The following is a 20,297-nucleotide window of genomic DNA, read 5'->3' on the forward strand; positions in this document are numbered from 1 at the left end:
TCGTATGGGAGTTGTAAAATATTTAAGAGGGTACAAGGGTTTAGCTTCCGACAAGAACCAAAATTGCGCGAAAAATAGGGCATATTTAGGAACATAATTCTCAGGACTCAAGAGATGGAATACAGCAAAAAGGGAATTAACGATTAATTTGAGCCTTACTTAACAGAAATTTGTGTTCGCATTTATAAAATTACTTGATTTTCACAATTATTTTTCACAATTTTTCACGTCTGCAAGGCAAAATTTTTTTCCACTTTAGGTACATTTTTTCGGCAGTACATCGAGAATAAACACATAAGTTGCTATATCAAAACCGTTCCTTATGTCGCTGACCACGAAAATGTGTTTTCCTTTTTCTAAAATTCCTTTTTGTTTTGATTAAATTAATAAAAATCAAAAATTTTTCTACCACGGCGGCCATCTTGCTTTCACACTATTTCTATGGTGGCCGTCTTCGATGTTCCAGATTCTTTTGTTATTGAAGACACAATGAGCATTTCACTTGAATTAAAAGAGGTGGCGCCATAGTATTTGGTTTATGTCCACAGCTAAACCCTTGTATACCCTCTTAATATTCAGAAATTAGTTGAGAATGACTTATCTTATATTGCTCACAAATAATGATGGTTACATTTAACGTTTTTCATAAAATTTCCTAAACTTTTCAATCATAGTGTGCTCATTTGAGCAGGCAGGCAGGCAGGCATTTTTCTGCCGTAAGACATTGAGGAAAAATATCTTTCTTTGGTGGTAGACGCATCAAATTTGTTAGTCAACTGTCAAGTTGTTAGTCAACTATCAAGTTGTTAGCAGTTCACTAACAAGAGATGTTTACCGGTTAGAGGCTGGGCATGTGCTGACGAGATTTTTCTTCCTACTTGTTTCATGCACATTATCGAAAACAAACTTAAGATGATTTGATCACTACCCAACAAAATCGAATTTCATCAAAGTAATACTTTTCACGGTGAGCTTTAAAAAAAATTTATTCGACCTCTCGTGCACATGGGATATTTTTATGGGAATGCGGCGGCTCAGGTTATACCATTCACCACCCGCATACATACGTCACACACATTGCATTATATCGAGTCATTCTAGTCGACGCGGTCCGAACGTACGGACGTGTCAATCGATCATTCCATTCAATATATTTTGTCAGTGTAAGAGAACACGGAGTTTTATTCTCTTACCCTGCACTGGTGACCCCGACATTCGAACGCATCGCAACCTGCGCTCAATTAATTCGCCACTAAATTCGATTAAATATCTCAAAAATAAAACGCGAGTGAATTTTGTCCCGTGTAGTGAAAGCGATTTTCGCGATTTCCATAGACTTTGCCAAGTGCTCAATCCGATTCTGCAATGTCGCTAGGTTTTGTGCATCAAAAACAGCAACATTTTTTACGAATTTCATACGGACATCGGATGGTTTTGAAAAAAAATTCTGCACAGCACCGCGTGGCCCATATATTGTTCATCGCATCCATTGTTTAGTGCATCCATTGTTTAGTGCACCCATTGTTCAGACATATCGACAACTAGCGCCATCGGACAAACAGTAGCCGTACGAACGACTCGCTCACTTGCCGTGTGTCACAAATACCAAATATTGGAGAAAACCAAACGAAATGTCAACGAAATTTTTGACAACTATTTTCGACTGCGGCAACAATTTCTTCGATCTGATCAAATCTTGTTTATGGGACCCGATGCATACAATTCACGACATCCATCGAAACGACACAACGTGGCCGGCTAGAATCATCGACCACAATTACTGTCAATACGACAGGCGACACCACGGAAATTCAACGAGAATTTCACACCGAACAAAGCGAACAATTTTAACACCGAAATTCAACGAGGATTTCACTGCAACAATCAACCGAAGTGTTGATCTTGCCAAACGAGCGAACACCAGCGAACCGAAACTGGATTTCCTGCGGCTTTTTGGATCCAGTGAGCGACCACAACAAACGAAACGATCGACGAGCGACGACCAAGACTGGATTTTTGGAAATTTTTGGATCCAGTCAGTCATCGAAGTTAAACACTTGAACGACAAGCGACTCAACACCCACCGAATCATCGTTCGATTCATCTTCAATTGATTGGAATCCAGTTATCGATTACCGAACGAACTCACAAGGCCGACAAACAAATCCATCTTGATGTTGGACCGAATTCATACGGCGCGAATCATCAGCGAATCCTGGGACGACGACCCGGGAGTGCACGCGATTTTCTGTGCAGAAAACGATCAACGAACGACTTTTCTAACTTGAAATTTGTCAAACGAATCATTTTTTTTTTAATTTTTCGATTGAATTTTAACGTAGATTCATGATGTAATGATACACGACAGCTTACCGACGAGATTTTTTCCTTGTAAAAATTTTCTAAGAGGGAAGTAGTGCGGCGGCTCAGGTTATACCATTCACCACCCGCATACATACGTCACACACATTGCATTATATCGAGTCATTCTAGTCGACGCGGTCCGAACGTACGGACGTGTCAATCGATCATTCCATTCAATATATTTTGTCAGTGTAAGAGAACACGGAGTTTTATTCTCTTACCCTGCAGGAATGTGCTCAGGGGCCTCCCAGGATGACGAAATGACTATTCCCAAAATATTTCGATGGGAAAATTTTTAATTAGATCGATTTTTCGTTTTTTTGGGACCTACACAGGGCCTATTATTTGGAAATTAATTCCCCAAATTCCCAAAATTCTCAAATATTCCCAAATATTCTCAAATATTCCCAAATATTCTCAAATATTCCCAAAAATTCCCAAAAATTCCCAAATATTGAACTGAATTGAAGAAGTCGGCTGTAGATACGCAGATGTCTTTTCACTCAGGAACTACCCTTTAAATATTTGAACGATCAGTGGATATTATCCTTATAAACTTTTTAATACACAAAATGACCTGTTTTAAGCCGATGGAGGAACCCCAAAAGATTTAAGTTTTAAGTGCAATGAAAATAACCCTTTATTCATAAGGAATATGCATTGACATTGCCTAATCACGTCAAGCACATTACGTCCGAGGTTCCAAATTTTTGGGAATATTTGGGAATTTTTGGGAATATTTGGAAATATTTGGGAATATTTGGGAATATTTGGGAATATTTGGGAATTTTTGGGAATATTTGGGAATATTTGGAAATATTTGGGAATATTTGGGAAAATTCCAAAAATTCCCAAATATTCCCAAAATTCCCTAATATTCTCAAATATTCCCAAAATTCCCAAATATTCCCAAAATCGATTCCCAAATAATAGGCCCTGGACCTACGGGAAGCTTCGAAGACTGTTTGGACCTTACTGGTGACTCGTTTGAACACAAAAGTATAGTTGCTGTTTAGCCTGAGATGTAAGCTTTACAGCGATACCAATCATGACATTCATGACTACCAACAAACATCTTGTATGAGGCATAGTCATTCAACTAGATGCCTGCGAATTTCAAAGGCTGTATCACACGTGGATGATTTCTATTTTGTCTCAAGAAGTATGTTTAGTTATTTTACATAATTTAAGGATTTAATAAAGGTCGAAAGAAGATTTTTGACTCGAAATAAAAAAATTATAAATTTAAACCCATGAGCAAATTGCACTATCTCGAGTCAAAAATTAACAAACCTTGGTTGTATTTTCTTTTGTTTCGTATGTAGTTTCTCCAATAGCTATTCTAAGCTAATTCTGAAACATTTTAGTTGTGTCCACTAAAAAATGAGACATTTTACGAAGAAAATGGGATGGTTGTTCAGGTCTAACAACAAAGATTATATCAGAATGAAATACAAACTCATTTTTCGACCTTTATTAACCCCTTAAATTATGTAAAATAACTAAACATAACTACTTCTTGAGACAAAATAGAAATCATCCACGTGTGATACAGCCTTTGAAATTCGCAGGCATCTAGTTGAATGACTATGCCTCATACAAGATGTTTGTTGGTAGTCATGAATGTCATGATTGGTATCGCTGTAAAGCTTACATCTCAGGCTAAACAGCAACTATATTTTTGTGTTCAAACGAGTCACCAGTAAGGTCCAAACAGTCTTCGAAGCTTCCCGCAGGTCCCAAAAAAACGAAAAATCGATCTAATTAAAAATTTTCCCATCGAAATATTTTGGGAATACTATTCCCGGAATAGTCATTTCGTCATCCTGGGAGGCCCCTGAGCACATTCCCATAAAAATATCCCATGTGCACGAGAGGTCGAATAAATTTTTTTTAAAGCTCACCGTGTTTTCGATTGAGGCTACAATCAACATTATAAAATCATGTTTTTCTGAGATAGCTTCCAGTCAAGGGAATTGTGAGACAATTGTGAGACATTGGTACACGAGTCAAAATAAGAGTTTCCAAACCGAGTTTCATAAAAGCGCACGAATGAGTTCGCGATTTCACAAAATTAATTCCGAGTGTAATAAATTACTTCCAAGCATCTAATAGATATTACATTGGTGTCCATAAAAAATTTTCTATGCCAATCCATTTTTATGAAAACAAGGCATCAGAACAGTCGGAGCGTTTGCTGCGACTTAGCCCCGTACAACCCGTAATCCTATTTCGTCCGCAACCATAATACGCCCGTAGCCCTAATAAGCCCGGAACCCTAATACGTCTACAACCCTCTAATGCGTCTGTTACCAAAATGCAAGTCAAGTTGGGCATTGTCAAATTTACTGAAACTGTTCATTGTTAAAATTGCGCATAGCGCAATTACGAAAGCCCGTACGAAGTACCTTTCAAATAAAACCAACAATTTACGACATTATTTTAGATACCCAAAAATTTTTGCCAACTTTCCATTGGGTATTCAATTACCTCTCAAATGAAACAAAAACTAGCAAAATCGGTTGAGATTTACTCGATTTATGAGCAAAAAGCACTTAGGGCCGAGTAGCAGCCTTAGTCCAAGGGCCCAAGTTTGAAACTTTTTTCGCCACGTTCTTTTCGATATTCAATTACCTTCCATAAAAAACTAAATCTAGCAAAATCGGATGAGATTTACTCGATTTATGTGCAAAAAACACTTAGGGCCGAGTAGCGGCCTTAGTCCAAGGGCCCAAATTTGAAACTTTTTTCGCCATCATTCTATTCGGCATTCAATTATCTCTCAAATGAAACAAAAACTAGCAAAATCGGATGAGATTTACTCGATTTATGTGCAAAAAACACTTAGGGCCGAGTAGCGGCCTTAGTCCAAGGGCCCAAGTTTGAAACTTTTTTCGCCACGTTCTTTTCGATATTCAATTACCTTCCATAAAAAACTAAATCTAGCAAAATCGGATGAGATTTACTCGATTTATGTGCAAAAAACACTTAGGGCCGAGTAGCGGCCTTAGTCCAAGGGCCCAAATTTGAAACTTTTTTCGCCATCATTCTATTCGGCATTCAATTATCTCTCAAATGAAACAAAAACTAGCAAAATCGGATGAGATTTACTCGGTTTATGTGCAAAAAACACTTAGGGCCGAGTAGCGGCCTTAGTCCAAGGGCCCTAATTTGAAACTTTTTTCGACACGTTCTTTTCGGTATTCAATTACCTTCCATAAAAAACTAAAACTAGCAAAATCGGATGAGATTTACTCGATTTATGTGCAAAAAACACTTAGGGCCGAGTAACGACCTTTGAGCCCTCCCAACAAGCCCACGTTGCATCTTACCCAAAAACAATGTTCAGCAACTTTGTTCTACTCGTCAATACCTTTCATTTGATATATCACAAGCAGCTATTGCGTGCGTATTTCGGTATATATCGTCGAAAGACTGAAAAACACCTATAGGACCCTAGCTCTGGAGGGGCCGACCCTACCATGCCCATTTTCGAACTTGACCTTACTTTTGTCGATACCAATCGGGAAAAAAAAGAATTTTGAAAAAAGGTTGTGATTTACTCAAGCTAGAGGGGTCACGGACGGACGGACGGACGGACGGACGGACATTTTTAGCCCCGTACGAAGTACTGGGGGCTTATAAGATTAATATGCCGTTTGTAACACGTCGAATTGGAAGGAGACAGTAAGGGCAAAGCTTTTGGTTATGTTCATAGATGACGAATCCGCAATAAAAAAAATGTCCGTCCGTCCGTCCGTCCGTCCGTCCGTGACCCCTCTAGCTTGAGCAAATCACAACCTTTTTTCAAAATTCTTTTTTTCCCCGATTGGTATCGACAAAAGTAAGGTCAAGTTCGAAAATGGGCATGGTAGGGTCGGCCCTTCCAGAGCTAGGGCCCTATAGGTGTTTTTCAGTCTTTCGACGATATCTACCGAAATACGCACGTAATAGCTGCTTGTGATATATCAAATGAAAGGTATTGACGAGTAGAACAAAGTTGCTGAACATTGTTTTTGTGTAGGATGCAACGCGAGCTTGTTGGGAGGGCTCAAAGGTCGTTACTCGGCCCTAAGTGTTTTTTCCACATAAATCGAGTAAATCTCATCCGATTTTGCCAGATTTAGTTTTTTATGGAAGGTAATTGAATACCGAAAAGAACGTGGCGAAAAAAGTTTCAAATTTGGGCCCTTGGACTAAGGCCGCTACTCGGCCCTAAGTGTTTTTTGCACATAAATCGAGTAAATCTCATCCGATTTTGCTAGATTTTGTTTTATTTGAGAGATAATTGAATACCGAATAGAATGATGGCAAAAAATGTTTCAAATTTGGGCCCTTGGACTAAGGCCGCTACTCGGCCCTAAGTGTTTTTTGCACATAAATCGAGTAAATCTCATCCGATTTTGCTAGATTTTGTTTCATTTGAGAGATAGTTGAATGCCGAATAGAATGATGGCAAAAAAAGTTTCAAATTTGGGCCCTTGGACTAAGGCCGCTACTCGGCCCTAAGTGTTTTTTGCACATAAATCGAGTAAATCTCATCCGATTTTGCTAGATTTAGTTTTTTATGGAAGGTAATTGAATACCGAAAAGAACGTGGCGAAAAAAGTTTAAAATTTGGGCCCTTGGACTAAGGCCGCTACTCGGCCCTAAGTGTTTTTTGCACATAAATCGAGTAAATCTCATCCGATTTTGCTAGATTTAGTTTTTTATGGAAGGTAATTGAATACCGAAAAGAACGTGGCGAAAAATTTTTCAAATTTGGGCCCTTGGACTAAGGCCGCTACTCGGCCCTAAGTGTTTTTTGCACATAAATCGAGTAAATCTCATCCGATTTTGCTAGTTTTTGTTTCATTTGAGAGATAATTGAATGCCGAATAGAATGATGGCAAAAAAAGTTTCAAATTTGCGCCCTTGGACTAAGGCCGCTACTCGGCCCTAAGTGCTTTTTGCACATAAATCGAGTAAATCTCAACCGATTTTGCTAGTTTTTGTTTTATTTGAGAGGTAATTGAATACCCAATGGAAAGTTGGCAAAAAAATTTGGGTTTATAAAATAATGTCGTAAATTGTTGGTTTTATTTGAGAGGTACTTCGTACGGGCTTTCGTAATTGCGCTATGCGCAATTTTAAAAATGAACACTTTCAGTAAATTTGACCATGCCCAACTTGACTTGCATTTTGGTAACAGACGCATTAGAGGGTTGTAGACGTATTAGGGTTCCGGGCGTATTACGGCTACGGACGTATTATGGTTACGGACGAAATAGGATTACGGATCGTACGGGGCTAAGTCGCAGCAAACGCTCCGACTGTTCTGATGCCTTGTTTTTATTGCGGATTCGTCATCTATGAACATAACCAAATGCTTTGCCCTTACTGTCTGCTTCCAATTCGACGTGTTACAAACGGCATATTAATCTTATAAGCCCCCAGTACTTCGTACGGGGCTAAAAATTATTAATTGACTATGCGATAGCTTTTTAGTTCAGAGTTGATAAAGGATTTGTCACCCGACGAAAACACGTTAATAGTATATTACTTCCGAGGTTCCAAGTTGTGTATTTGATAAGTGGGGTACAATGCTTTACGTGATTAGGCAATGTAAACGAAAATGAAACATGCCGTAACACGTAAAAACTTATACCTCTCGACTTATAACTCACCGAATATTAACAGTAGATTACAGCAGAGCCTATGTAAATGAGTAATACATGTGTGCGATGTTTGCGGCGTGTTAGCCGAAGGCGAACCGCCTAATTTCGCACACATGTATTACGTATTACTCATTCACACAGGCTCTTCTGTACTGTTCTTTAAAATGTGTAAACATCCTGTGTCTAAGATGAAAACTACGAAACAATTTTGCATAAAACAGTATTTCGGAACCTTTCCACTTCTAACCATTTTGAACTAAAATTTCATTTTCATTTAGTAGGCATCGGTTGTGCACGCCATTTCGGTTATATTTAATTGACTTCTTTGTTGTTGTCATTCTCAGTTTCAGTGCAAAATTTTTGATTTTGTTGTTTTAAACTATAAATTCAGTGTGATTTTAGTGTTTTCTTAATGTTATCGATGGCAGGTGTACCAAAAATAGTTCTGCCTGTGTAGATTCTAATTTATATCGTGGTTTGTGTGAAGTGAAAACATAAACAAAATCATTGAAAAATTGCCAAAAATTTCCAAAAACTGCGGACGTCCAAAAACCGAAGTTTTCCATAATTTCGAACTGTTTTGGCAACTCCGGAGCTCAGCCTTATGTTTTAGCGGCTCTCAATGATTTATGTTTGATTATTGACGCTCTCATCTTTCAAATTAATCATGCTCATTTTCATTTGAAACCTGATAGTGTCAAGAAATAATCGAAAGTCAGATAAAACGCAAGGCTGATTCAGCAGTTGCCAAAACCGTTCGAAATGGTGGAAAAATTTGGTTTTTGGACGTTCGCAGTTTTTTTGAAATTTTTGGAAATTTTTTGGAAATTTTGGAAAAAAATTTCCAAAAATAGGCCCTGCAACCAGTACAAGATCTACTAATGAAACTCAGTAGATGTGTCTTCGGCCACAGCCGGGAATATATGATTTATTGACGCAATATAAACGGTATATATAGGCTGGAGCACAGGCTACTTGATGCTTGACAATTCAATGGCAAACTGTGATCACCATAAACCTAACATGTAAGTTTCATTTACATTCTCATCGCAGACAATGTAAATACAACGTACAGGATGCCTACACATTAAAAAAAATTAAATCGTTAACTGGCTTTAAGGGTGCATGCAGGGACCATTTTTGTGTCTTAGATTCATGTGTTGTATCCATTTCGTTATTTCATCGTTTCAGTGACTGAGTTATTTGCCTACGCCGACGGATAATGTGTCGATGCTTGTATGCGATTCTATTGTAGCTCTGTCCCAACTGTTTTTATTTTTATTTGACTTAAGCGGTTTGTTATCGTACTTTGACTAGATTTACTGCCTGTACTTATGAACTTACAGTCTGAATTTTTCCTTATATTTAATTATTAATTTTGCGTTGATTGACATCCTACTGTAATATGTACTTTAAAAGGCTCACAGGCCTTACTCATTTTATGACATAAATAAACTAAACACTTTAAAAAAAGTGGAAATGTTCATATGTCTGTGTTGGGGGACATTCATAAATTGCGTAACTCCAAAATTTGGATTTTTTGACAACAGGAGGTGACACGATAATGTCGGGCAATACCAATACTCCCCTTTGTGAGTTATGTCACGTGATCAAAAGAAAACGAAATTTACGTGATTAGGCACTGTAAATGCATATTTCATGTGAGTGAATAGCTATTTATATTGCCGTAATACATAAAAATCAATTACAAGTAAGGAAAGGAAGGTCAAAAACCAGTATTTTTGGCGTTACGTAATTTATGAATGGCCCCTAATGTTTCATTAATTTCTAAGCTTGATAGAGAAAAACTATCTACTGAGGAGTATTGGTACACGAAACGCTTAATTTTGACGTAACGCCATTACAAGAGAATTTGGGTTCCATATATTGTAAAACAACGAAAAGTTGAAGGCCGAAATGAATGCGTTTTTGGTTGTCGAATGAGCTATTCCATACTTCCATAGTATCCATTGATTTCCTATATGGAAAACCTTTTTCTGAACTGTGGCCAGTTAGTGCTTTAAAAAATAAAAGGTCCCGAGTTTTTCTAAACTACTTCTAAAACTTTCCAGTTTATCTTGTTTTTTTAAATCATAATAGTACATTTCGTACGGAGGACTAAAAGTCTTTTTTAGCGTATGAGAGGTTTCTAGACAAAGCCGAAGGCGAGACGAAGTCGCACTTTTAGGGTCCTAGGTATGAAAAACTTTATTAAGATGGCAACATTACTTTTCAAGCAACCTTTTACATTATGACTCAGACTTCAAATAACGAGTATAGATTGGGGTTGGGCCAAGTTCCATTATAGATCTTTTATTCATAAGGCTCATAGCTCTGTCGTACCGATTGAGTTTTGAGGTTCCCTCTACAAGTTTACAGCATAGTTGCCAGCTGTTTCGAATTAGTTTACACCTACTTCATTTGATCTTAAAACATTCATTAATACCCTTTCTCTCACTCGACATACATTTCTTTGGAGGATTTAAAATTATTTCATTCCAGCGGCTCTTTGCATTAGGAACAAATATTGCTACCTGATTCCTCAAGCCCATCAATTCCACTAGTAGTTTGTCTCTTCAACAGAATATCTCTAATGTTGAACACTAATACTAAAATGCACAAAGATGCCCAGTGACTACAGGTCAAAATTTTATCTTATCTCACTTTATGGACGCAGCAATTTATTTATTAAGTGCTTCAGATAATTCTACGATGTGTGACCGTCGAGATGTATTATACCATTAGGATAACCCAAGTAAGTGTTTCAATCCGTGGTCTTAAGAAGGACTGATACGAATGGGGTTTTATTAGGGGAAATTTCGTCGATTCGAGACAATATGTTTGGTTCGTTGTTTTGAATAAGGAAAAAACGTGTTATCCACATAATGGACAAAATTGTATCCAGTTCGAGAAAGGCTGGAAATATATAAAAACCGAATTTACCGTTTCGTGGAGTGATTTTTGGTGGAACATACAAAACAATTGCAAACCACAAATTATCCATCAAATAACAATTACGAAGGATCATTAGGACGGCTTATTTTAGAGAATTTTTTTCGGAATTTTTTAGAATTAAAATTCTCTATAAAACAAGCACAGGTCATGACAGCAGTTACAACTATTCGTAAATTGATCTCATACTTAAGTGTTTGTTACTTAAACAATTTGCATTCCTAATACTTTTTTTTTGATACCAACATCGAAAGTTGATACTTTGGCCCTCGAAATCCGGGGCGAAAGTAAAAAAAATGCAAGTTATGTGTTTGAGCGGGGAGAAAGAAAGAATACATAAAGCGAAAGTCAATATACATAATGCGAAAGTCGACTACATAATGTAATAGTCGACTCTTGTCAATAAGTGTACTGCGATCAAAATTGAAATAAAGCGTGCGCCAGTGCTCTTATTGAAATTAACATACGAAGTTGATACTTTTTGTTGCTGAATGATTTGTTAGTTATTTGTTAATTTTTGCGTGTGTTGTTGTTGTGATGGCTAAATAATTAAATTTTTGATATACCAGGGGCTGCTGGCCCCTGGACCCCCGCATTTTCAGGCTAAATGCCTTCATATTTCAACATTTTGTTCTGCTGTTTGCCATACGTATCAACTTTCGATGTTGGTATCAAAAAAAATAGTATGACGAATCGGGGCAAAAGTAAAAAAATTCAACCTGTGCGATTGAGGCCCTTGCCTTCGGCGCGGAAAAACATAGAAAAAGATTCGAATAAATTTTTATTTCAATCAATCAATCAAATGAAAACATTTTTCATTAGGTAAATGATTTACAATTTGAGTTAACATCACAGCGACTTTATACTGTATACGAGCCCGATCTGCGAAAAGTAAAGCTCTTTTCTCCCTCCCCATTTTTTTTTTGGCATAAATCTTTAAAGGCAATAACAAAACTTAAGCTTAAACTAAGAAATTGAAACAAACAAGCACATCAACCTAAAGATCCTGCTCACTAAAAATTGGATCGCTTGACTGCGCTCGCCGATATTGCATACCATTCAGCATTCGTTTCGAGTACACGACCAATTTAAACAACAGGAAAACGAATACACAAACGGCCATTATGATGACCAACACTTCGTAGACTTTAAACGACGATCGTAACACCTCCAATTTGGCATCGTTAGCCTCGTTCGATTTCATCAGCTTATCCTCCACACCAGCCAATTGCCTGTCCATTTTCTTACTATCAGCCGCTGCATTCGCACCCATTCGATACTCCAGATCGCTCAGTTGCTTTTGGATTTCCTTCAGCAGCGGTTCAACGTTGCCGGAATTCGGTGTGGTAAATGCCGGATTGACGGTTGTTCGTGATGGAACTGGTGTCGGCCGAATGGTGGGCACAACCGGCGAATCATCGTCGGGAAGGACGTCGCGATTTTGTCCCAAGTAGATGCCGTGGCCTTTCAGATCGGTTTGCAATTGCTCGACGTACGAATCGGACCAGTGTTTCGTGGACAGTTCCAAAATTTTCAGTTTCGGTAGATTGGTGACCACATCTTCCACTTTGATTTCGGGTAATTTATTTCGGCAGAGTTGCAGCTCTTTCAGTTGCGTCAGAGCTTTTACATCGGAAAATGCGAAATTCCGGATGTGATTGGCCGACAGGTCGAGGAACTGGAGCTTATTCAAAATGGTCAAACTCGAAAAATTCGTGAAGTGATTAGCCGATAGGTACAGCTGCACCAGTTTATTCGTCTCATCCGACTCAATTGCGACAATGCTGTTGTTCTTGGCCTCGATCTTTTCGGTGACGGACGGTATCCTGAGTACGTGCAACTGATTGTCGTTGACGATCAGCTCCTTCAAATATTTAATTGTGGTCAGATCCAGATCGTTCAGCTGATTCGATCCCAAATCCAACGACACCAATATGCAGTTCATGAACGCGTTCGGATCGACGCTGATGATATCGTTGCTGGATAGGTACACAGACATTAATCGACTGTTGTGCATGAACAGATCTCTATCGATCACTTGGATTTTGTTGTTACTCAAACGGATACTTTGCAGACGGCTCAATGGCAGGAAAAGTTGACGATCCAGCGAAACGATCTTATTACCAGACAAATCCAATCGTTTCAGGTTGGACAGTCCGTGGAACGCAAACTGTTCCACGATCTCGATGCTACTGTTCGACAGATCCAGGCTGGTTAAGTTGTTAACGTGTGTGAACAGATTGTTGGGCAGCGTTTGCATATTACTGTTTCCCATTTCCAGCACGTCCAAATGGGTAGCCGAATCGAATGTTGTACTTTCAATGTGCTCAACTCCTGCCGAAGAAATGTCCACACTCTGCAGATTTGGGAAATAATCGAAAATGTGCGGGAACACCGAGATACGAGAATTTTTGATGAACAGATAAGTGATGCGCTGATAACAGGACGATGGTTTCACCGGCTGTGAATCCGTTATGTTGGTCAATGTGCACGATATGACCGTAATTTTTTCTGCAGCCGGTTTTATTGTTGCATTTTCCATTGTACTGGCACATCGAACGTCGTTTACAGCTAGGATAACCATCAATACGATTAGTTGAAAAAGCCACCTGTAACATTTTACAAAATCCCGTGCTCAGCATTATTATTCGACTCGAAACACACAAAAGAAAAATATGAATTTTATGCATCACCTCATAGTGTGATCCGTTTTGGTATTTCTTCCACGAAACATTCGACTTGTTAAAATTATCTACGTGAACTTTAAAACAAATAAGCAAATAAAAACAAAATTAAAACGAAAACAAAATCTGAATATTATGCTGGATGCAGCCAGTGTTTTGTAACAAAACTAAAAACGAGAAATTTTGTTCAGACTAAAAGTAATAATCAGAAAATGTTCAACAGGAACACAGTGCAGAGTCAGCAACAGCACAGTGACGAATGGAGAGTAAATAGAGAGTGATTTTAGTTGAGAAACGATTTCGATAACAGAACACGATTGACTGTGTGTGGTATAAAATGAAAGAATTTTTTTTAAAGAATATTTATACAAAAATCAAAGGAGCGGAAACAAAAACGCATTATGTCTCATACTCGTCGCCTTAAGTTATGCTTTATATACGTAGAATGTTGTTAGCAAAGTGTGTGATGTATAACACTGTTGTACGGAGGAGCTAGTCATTAATAGTCTATATCCCAACAAAAATCTCTTCGAGAAAAGTGTGACGCAGTCTTTGAAATACAATTTCTAAAATGAATGATATCGCTAGAGTTGACGCTTTCAGCTTCGTTACGCAAAAATTAAATTTTACACCCAATTAGTTCAAACAAGCTGGCTTAGGTTTTCTCATCATCTGCCAAATAATTTTTACAAAAAAAATTTAGACTGGAAACAACCAAAATTTTACCAAAAAAATCTGCGTCGCAAAGTTTCAGATGTTCAGGAACAGACCAGCAAGAAAATTTATCTGCCACATGCATGAATTTGACGAAATTCAAAAATTTGACAAAATTCGAAAATTTGACGAAATTTGACGAAATTCAAAAATTTGACGAAATTCGAAAATTTGACGAAATTTGACGAAATTCGAAAATTTGACAAAATTCGAAAATTTGACGAAATTTGACGAAATTCGAAAATTTGACGAAATTTGACGAAATTCGAAAATTTGACGAAATTTGACGAAATTCGAAAATTTGACGAAATTCGAAAATTTGACGAAATTGACGAAATTTGAAAATTTGATGAAATTCGAAAATTTGACGAAATTTGACGAAATTCGAAAATTGACGAAATTTGAAAATTTGATGAAATTCGAAAATTTGACGAAATTTGACGAAATTCGAAAATTTGACGAAAATCGAAAATTTGACGAAATTAAAAAATCTGACGAAATTCAGAAAATTTGACGAAAATCGAAAATTTGACGAAATTAATTCTCTATCTGCCACCATTCAAGAAATATCTCCAAAACCCCAATTGACACACCCATTTCCAACTTTCGACATTTTTCACATATGCCCCTCTGTTCTACTCGTAAAACTCTGAGACTTTGCCGAAGAAAGTAACTCTCTATCTGTCACCATTCAAAAAATACCTCTAAAAACATAATTGACCCACCCATTTCCAACTTTCGACATTTTTCACATATGCCCCTCTGTTCTACTCGTAAAACTCTGAGACTTTGCCGAAGAAAGTAATTCTCTATCTCTCATAACCCAAAAAATATTAGTCCTTTCATCCTACGCTCGAGTAGCTCAAAATTTGGTCACTCTAATCACTCTAGCTCAAACGAATCTGCCCCGATTTTTTAAATTATTTTTTTGTTCGAATCGTGTTACGAATACCTTTCATTTGATGGGTCACATGCCTCTGTCTAGGTTTCAATACAGCTAAGCTACAACCGAAAACGCGTTCCCGACCCTCGAAAACCTCACTCAGAAACCACTTCGAGGCCAATAAAACAAAATTCTGGTTTTTCCTGGGGTAATGGCGTATCACATTTTCATTTTTATGCCCACCCTGAGGTTCCTGCAAAATTTCATGGAGATTGGCTGACTAGTTTCCGAGATCGACCGTCGATAGATAGACAGATAGAAACATACAGAGTAAGTTGAAAGATTTTGATTGTTTGGAAAACGTTAATTTGGTGCATTTTCTATCAAAATGACCAACTTCAAAACGATGAATCGAAAGTTTTCAGAGGAGCGAAGAGAGATACTCCTTAAATAAATTGCAAAATTTGCTCCAATCGTCAGGCTGCTAACAACAACCTGTGAGGCATTATCTACACGAGCAATATACCCCCCGGACAGACTTCATGAATATTGTAATCAATTTTAATCTCGTCGCCTTAATTTATGCATTTCATTTTAATAATAGAATGCTTTCCGAGAACTGACTCTGCATGACAGCATGGAGAAATGCAAGACTGTAAACTGGAGAAGGTCAAGCGGATTGTGATACGTATAGTATGTGACTCTATACAAAAGAATATCACCAAGTTGTCTTACAAATTCGTAATTGGGGAATTATATTGTATGGAAATGGTGCGTTCGGTACGCTGGAGTGGCGTTTATATTGATTTTCGGTTACATTATGACGTTACATACCCACTTTAAACTTTAGGGAGGTCACGCAGATCGCCATTTTCTAAGGCTTTTATGCGTATTATACTTACGGCGAGCCAATCAATCTCTGCAACTGCTCATCGTGGAAACAAAATAGATCATTGTCAATGTCGTTTGAGATGTCAAGTGAGCTGTCATTTTCACAAAGCTATTCACAATGATACGAAATTCTATATGGAGCTGTCATTGTTTGAGGTTAGCTTTGTAAAATTGACAACTAATTTGACACTATTTTGAGAGAAGAAACGGAAGAAACCGTTATTTGACACTGATGATCTATTGTTGTTAAAATGTGGATCCAAGTGGAGCTGAAAAATAAATATTGGCGGGTGGGCTCGACAAGTTCAATTTTCGCCTTTTCAAATTGTGAAGCAATGGAAGAACCAAAAACTGTTAATGTAAACCAAGCTAGACTACAAAATTAGCCTGCGTAACATGACAGTGTACGAGGTGTACGATATGAGTGTGTGTAGCACGATCATCATCATTAACAGCTGATGTTGAAGTTTAGTTCTTTTCAAAACAAATCCGATTGCAGGTCCGTAAATTTGTGTTGTTCAAAATCGTTCACTGGATTTTATCCATAAGCAAACTAGTTATTGCACTCAAGAAGTTTTAATACCATTCCATGTAAGTAAAGCTCACAATTTTATTTCAATTGCCCCAAATGACCGAAAGAAAATGCACTCATTAAACTGTGTAACCGCGAGACCGGTCAGTCATGTTTTCCTGGCTCTTCAGCAAAATGAACATTCTTGTTGAGGTGACGCGGTAATTTTGGAAATTCATCATGACAGTTTGATGGCCCCACCGTTTCTGTTTTAATTTCGTTTTCTACCAGTTGATAGGGACGAGATGCATCTTTGTCCTTACTCTTGTCGAATGGTTCTTGAAACGGCTGTTCATCCGGGAAATAGTGAATGTTCTCAAGACGATCATTTAAGTCGGGTGTCTTTTCGCCTGATGAACGGTTAAGGGTGTCGTCTTTACAGATACCAGTCTATATGCACAGGGAATGGAGAGTAGAATCTGATCAATGATTTCACACACAATCTTCAAACTCACGTCCTCTTTCAAATAACCGTTCCGTAGCAGAAAGTCTCGAACGCCGGCTATAGCATTGCCAGAAAATAGTTCCGGGTTTTCTTTCATATAGCGGTAGACGTACAGATCAGCACTAATAATTTTGAATCGATGGCTATGTATCGTCAGCATCGCACCTACCGAATCAATAAATTTGGTTACTGTCCCAGCGATCATTCTAATCACCAATTACCAATGTAAAAATCCTTGGCCGTGTAGTATTCCGGTGCATTTAAGTCACAACCAGGCTTCACAACCAATTTCCTTGACAAAAACTTTCCGCCTTGAATGCCCGAATTCCGAATCGGCGGTTCGTTCAGCGAAAGCGTTCCATCGGCTAATGAATACTTCAAAACGAAATGTCGCATTTTGTCTTCCGGATGTGCGGTGTCAAAGACACAACCGAATCGTAAGTACTTGTTGGCATTCACCAAGTATCGAATTATGTCCTTCTTCGGTGTTTTCGGATGTAGATTCAGACATGATGTTCTCGAGTCTTCGGGAGTACCGAAGCCAAGGTATTCGGGAAGGGGCTGTGTGTCAATTGGATGTAAATTGAGAGAGCTTAGGTTAACGGCGAAGTTTCTTACCCGTTTCGGTAGTGGCTTCTTCGGAAACTCAACCTTGAGCTTACTATTCTGTGAAGACTTTAAGACATTCGCGTAATATTTTCGTGTGAATGGATCGCAGTCGAGTAGAAGAAACCTACGTCCGTACACGTAAATAGTGTTACCAATACGAAAATCCGTCGGTTGATAATATTCGGTCACCTCATTATCGGTTACCTCCAGGCATGCAGGATACGATGCTGTTAAAAAAGTGAATCATCAGAACGATTTACGTTCCCCGATAGGAAAAACAGCAAAAGATGTTGCCGGTTGGTAGTAATGTCTGGATCGAATACTATTCACCTGGTTGTCGTTTCCAATCTCTTGGTAGTTTGGTTCGTTTCATGAACATAGGGAAATGGTCTCGTCCCTCCTGATTTTCCTTCAGCTCTTTGATGGCTACAGTATCATCTTCCAGATAGTAGTACATTTTGTAGGTAATGCATTCGCCATGTGGGCGATCGGATTCATCAAGAACACAGTCGAACCTAGCCAACGAAAGCAGTTTCGTTTAGAGGTGATATCATAGAATATGACCCCTCTAAAGAAATGAACAGAAAAGAGGCACGTCTTGCCGCTAGCTTAAATTATCGATAAAAGAGAGGGGCGGGAAAATGTTTTGTTTTCGTCTCACTTAGAGTCTGTGAAATGATTCTAGTTTTCTTAAGGATTGGGAGTACTAGCTTCCAATAACTTACGATAAAACCTTTCCTTGGAATTCTAGATACCGTCGAAGTTTGTCGTCAGTGGTTGGTGTCTGCATTGTATATGGTCTGGTCGCCGTTTTTCTTTGAATTTTCAAAATTTTACTAAAATTTCTGACATTCCAATATGGTCACAATATACTTATCCAGTTCCACAGAATCGACAGGAGAACATTCCGAGTCATTGAGTTCCACTCCTTGGGCTATCATAAAGTCCTGTGAAAGAGTTCAAGCCGTTCACAAAAAATGTCACGAGTGTTCGCATCGAAATACTGCACCAACCCTAGTAAATTCGTCACAGTCCGTTATGTGGTAAACAATTCCAAACAAATCGATATCGATTCCAATATTCAAATCCTTCCAATAATAATACTCTCCGTTGATGTTCTTCGGAATTTTACCCCGTCTTACCAGACGACCTTGTGGAAATCCACAGTTCTAACGATTCATTTTTGAGGGTTAAAACAGAAAACTGGTCAATCAGATTCGTAGTAAAATTACCTCGACCTTCGGTTCAATCACAGTCATGGTATCGTCATCCATGAAATACATGATATTCACAAGTCGAATGCGATAATGTTCCAGTCCCGATTCAGGGACGGATTGTTTGAAAAATGCTTTGAATGTGAGTTTGACTTTGTCGTAGCGCACGAAATGCGGTCTGAACGGTTCCACTGGAGCCTGTTTAACTCGTCCGTACGTGAAAACAGCATCGTACCTTTGAACGAAACAATTTATCAATTTTACTCGAATTACTCGAAAATGTGGACGAACGCACAATGTAGCGTCATTTTTCCGAATATAAGCGATTGAGTCTTCGTTTAGCACATCTTTACCGATTCCCAGCGGCGGGGCTCTGGGGATTCGATAACCGTTCACTAAGTCTAACGAATGAGCGACGTGATGATTCAGTTTTAGTCGATTTTTGAAATCGAGACCAGGTAATTTTGGTAGTCCTTCCATTTTCCGCTTTGTTTATTCGAGCTGCACAGAAAACAGAAACCGATTTGCCTCAAACATTTAGTGATTTAAAATGAATGACTGTTACTATCCATCGATTTATTACGTTGCTATGTTACAGAAATAAATGTAAAAAAATTTACTTTTCATGTCCAGCAGAATTTGATATATCCAAATAGCTGTATAAACGAAATCTCAGTGTTTAGAGGCATACTGTAGAAGAATTTTTTGCTAAAAATAATGTTTTTTAATGATAAAAATTGTGAATGCGTATTTTGGCGAAAAAAACATTTTTGTCATTTTCATAAAATACATGAAAATGTATGGAAAAATGACTTCAAAGTGGTCGCAAAAAAAATTCTCCCAGCCGTTTTTCTTATTATTGCTATTTTTGTAACCAGTCTACCTCCCCCTATTGAATTAGCAAAAAAAATCCGATGTGGTGCGACACTTCCATTTAAAGTTGGTTAAGGCACACCGTGAAAGGGATTACTTCCTTATGGCTGGTATTCAATACAGAAAGATTATTACAGCAAGACTATTCAACAACCAAAAAGTTACTGCCAAAAAGTCTGCCAAAAAAGATACCGCCAAATCGCTTATTATCGACTTTCTGTATAGAGACGATAGAATATGCACTTCATGTACAGAGACGATAGAATTTGCACTTCCTGTATAGAGACGATAGAATTTGGTTTTTGGCCTTATGAAGAAACGGTGACTTCCCGAAGAATCAATGAGAAGAAATGGTGAGTTCCTGAAAAAACGATTAGAAACTTCCGTCGCCGTTTCTTCAGGAACTTGTTATTTCTTATGAATTCACCGTTTCTTCTCGT

General features: G+C 38.1%; 3 protein-coding genes across 3 annotated transcripts in view; 1 reads left to right on the forward strand and 2 right to left on the reverse strand.

The window, feature by feature from the left end:
* Positions 1 to 11,748: 11,748 nt before the first annotated feature.
* On the reverse strand, positions 11,749 to 13,989 carry LOC119076469 (carboxypeptidase N subunit 2-like). The gene is made up of 2 exons (XM_037183237.1): positions 13,667 to 13,989; positions 11,749 to 13,582 (listed from the first exon to the last, which is right to left on the reverse strand). Exons 1-2 carry the CDS (start codon positions 13,705 to 13,707, stop codon positions 11,971 to 11,973), a joined length of 1,653 nt encoding a protein of 550 aa, XP_037039132.1. The 5' UTR covers positions 13,708 to 13,989; the 3' UTR covers positions 11,749 to 11,970.
* A 2,597-nt stretch (positions 13,990 to 16,586) lies between these two features.
* LOC119076463 (pseudouridine-metabolizing bifunctional protein C1861.05) overlaps positions 16,587 to 20,297 on the forward strand; it is a 181,049-nt gene continuing 177,338 nt past the window's right edge. Inside the window, exon 1 of the mRNA XM_037183230.1 lies at positions 16,587 to 16,736. The gene's annotated coding sequence lies outside the window, so the exon portion shown is untranslated. The remainder of the gene's footprint in view (positions 16,737 to 20,297) is intronic.
* LOC119076464 (EF-hand domain-containing protein 1-like) lies at positions 16,692 to 19,565 on the reverse strand. The gene is made up of 10 exons (XM_037183231.1): positions 19,280 to 19,565; positions 19,003 to 19,219; positions 18,784 to 18,939; positions 18,644 to 18,717; positions 18,496 to 18,585; positions 18,101 to 18,285; positions 17,780 to 17,997; positions 17,383 to 17,722; positions 17,172 to 17,326; positions 16,692 to 17,106 (listed from the first exon to the last, which is right to left on the reverse strand). Exons 1-10 carry the CDS (start codon positions 19,462 to 19,464, stop codon positions 16,822 to 16,824), a joined length of 1,905 nt encoding a protein of 634 aa, XP_037039126.1. The 5' UTR covers positions 19,465 to 19,565; the 3' UTR covers positions 16,692 to 16,821.

The sequence above is a fragment of the Bradysia coprophila genome, unplaced genomic scaffold (genome assembly GCF_014529535.1).
Source record: "Bradysia coprophila strain Holo2 unplaced genomic scaffold, BU_Bcop_v1 contig_232, whole genome shotgun sequence".
NCBI classification, from domain to species: Eukaryota; Metazoa; Arthropoda; class Insecta; order Diptera; family Sciaridae; genus Bradysia; species Bradysia coprophila.

Excerpts from the sequence above, each read along its gene's own strand:
- LOC119076469 (XM_037183237.1), bottom strand. The coding sequence starts at position 13,707 with ATGTTTCGTGGAAGAAATACCAAAACGGATCACACTATGAG. Across the intron at positions 13,583-13,666 it reads AAAACGGATCACACTATGAG|GTGGCTTTTTCAACTAATCG; the intron begins GTGATGCATAAA and ends AAAATGTTACAG.
- LOC119076464 (XM_037183231.1), bottom strand. The coding sequence starts at position 19,464 with ATGGAAGGACTACCAAAATTACCTGGTCTCGATTTCAAAAATCGACTA. Across the intron at positions 19,220-19,279 it reads CGGAAAAATGACGCTACATT|GTACGATGCTGTTTTCACGT; the intron begins GTGCGTTCGTCC and ends TTTCGTTCAAAG. Across the intron at positions 18,586-18,643 it reads GATTCTGTGGAACTGGATAA|AAAAACGGCGACCAGACCAT; the intron begins GTATATTGTGAC and ends GAAAATTCAAAG.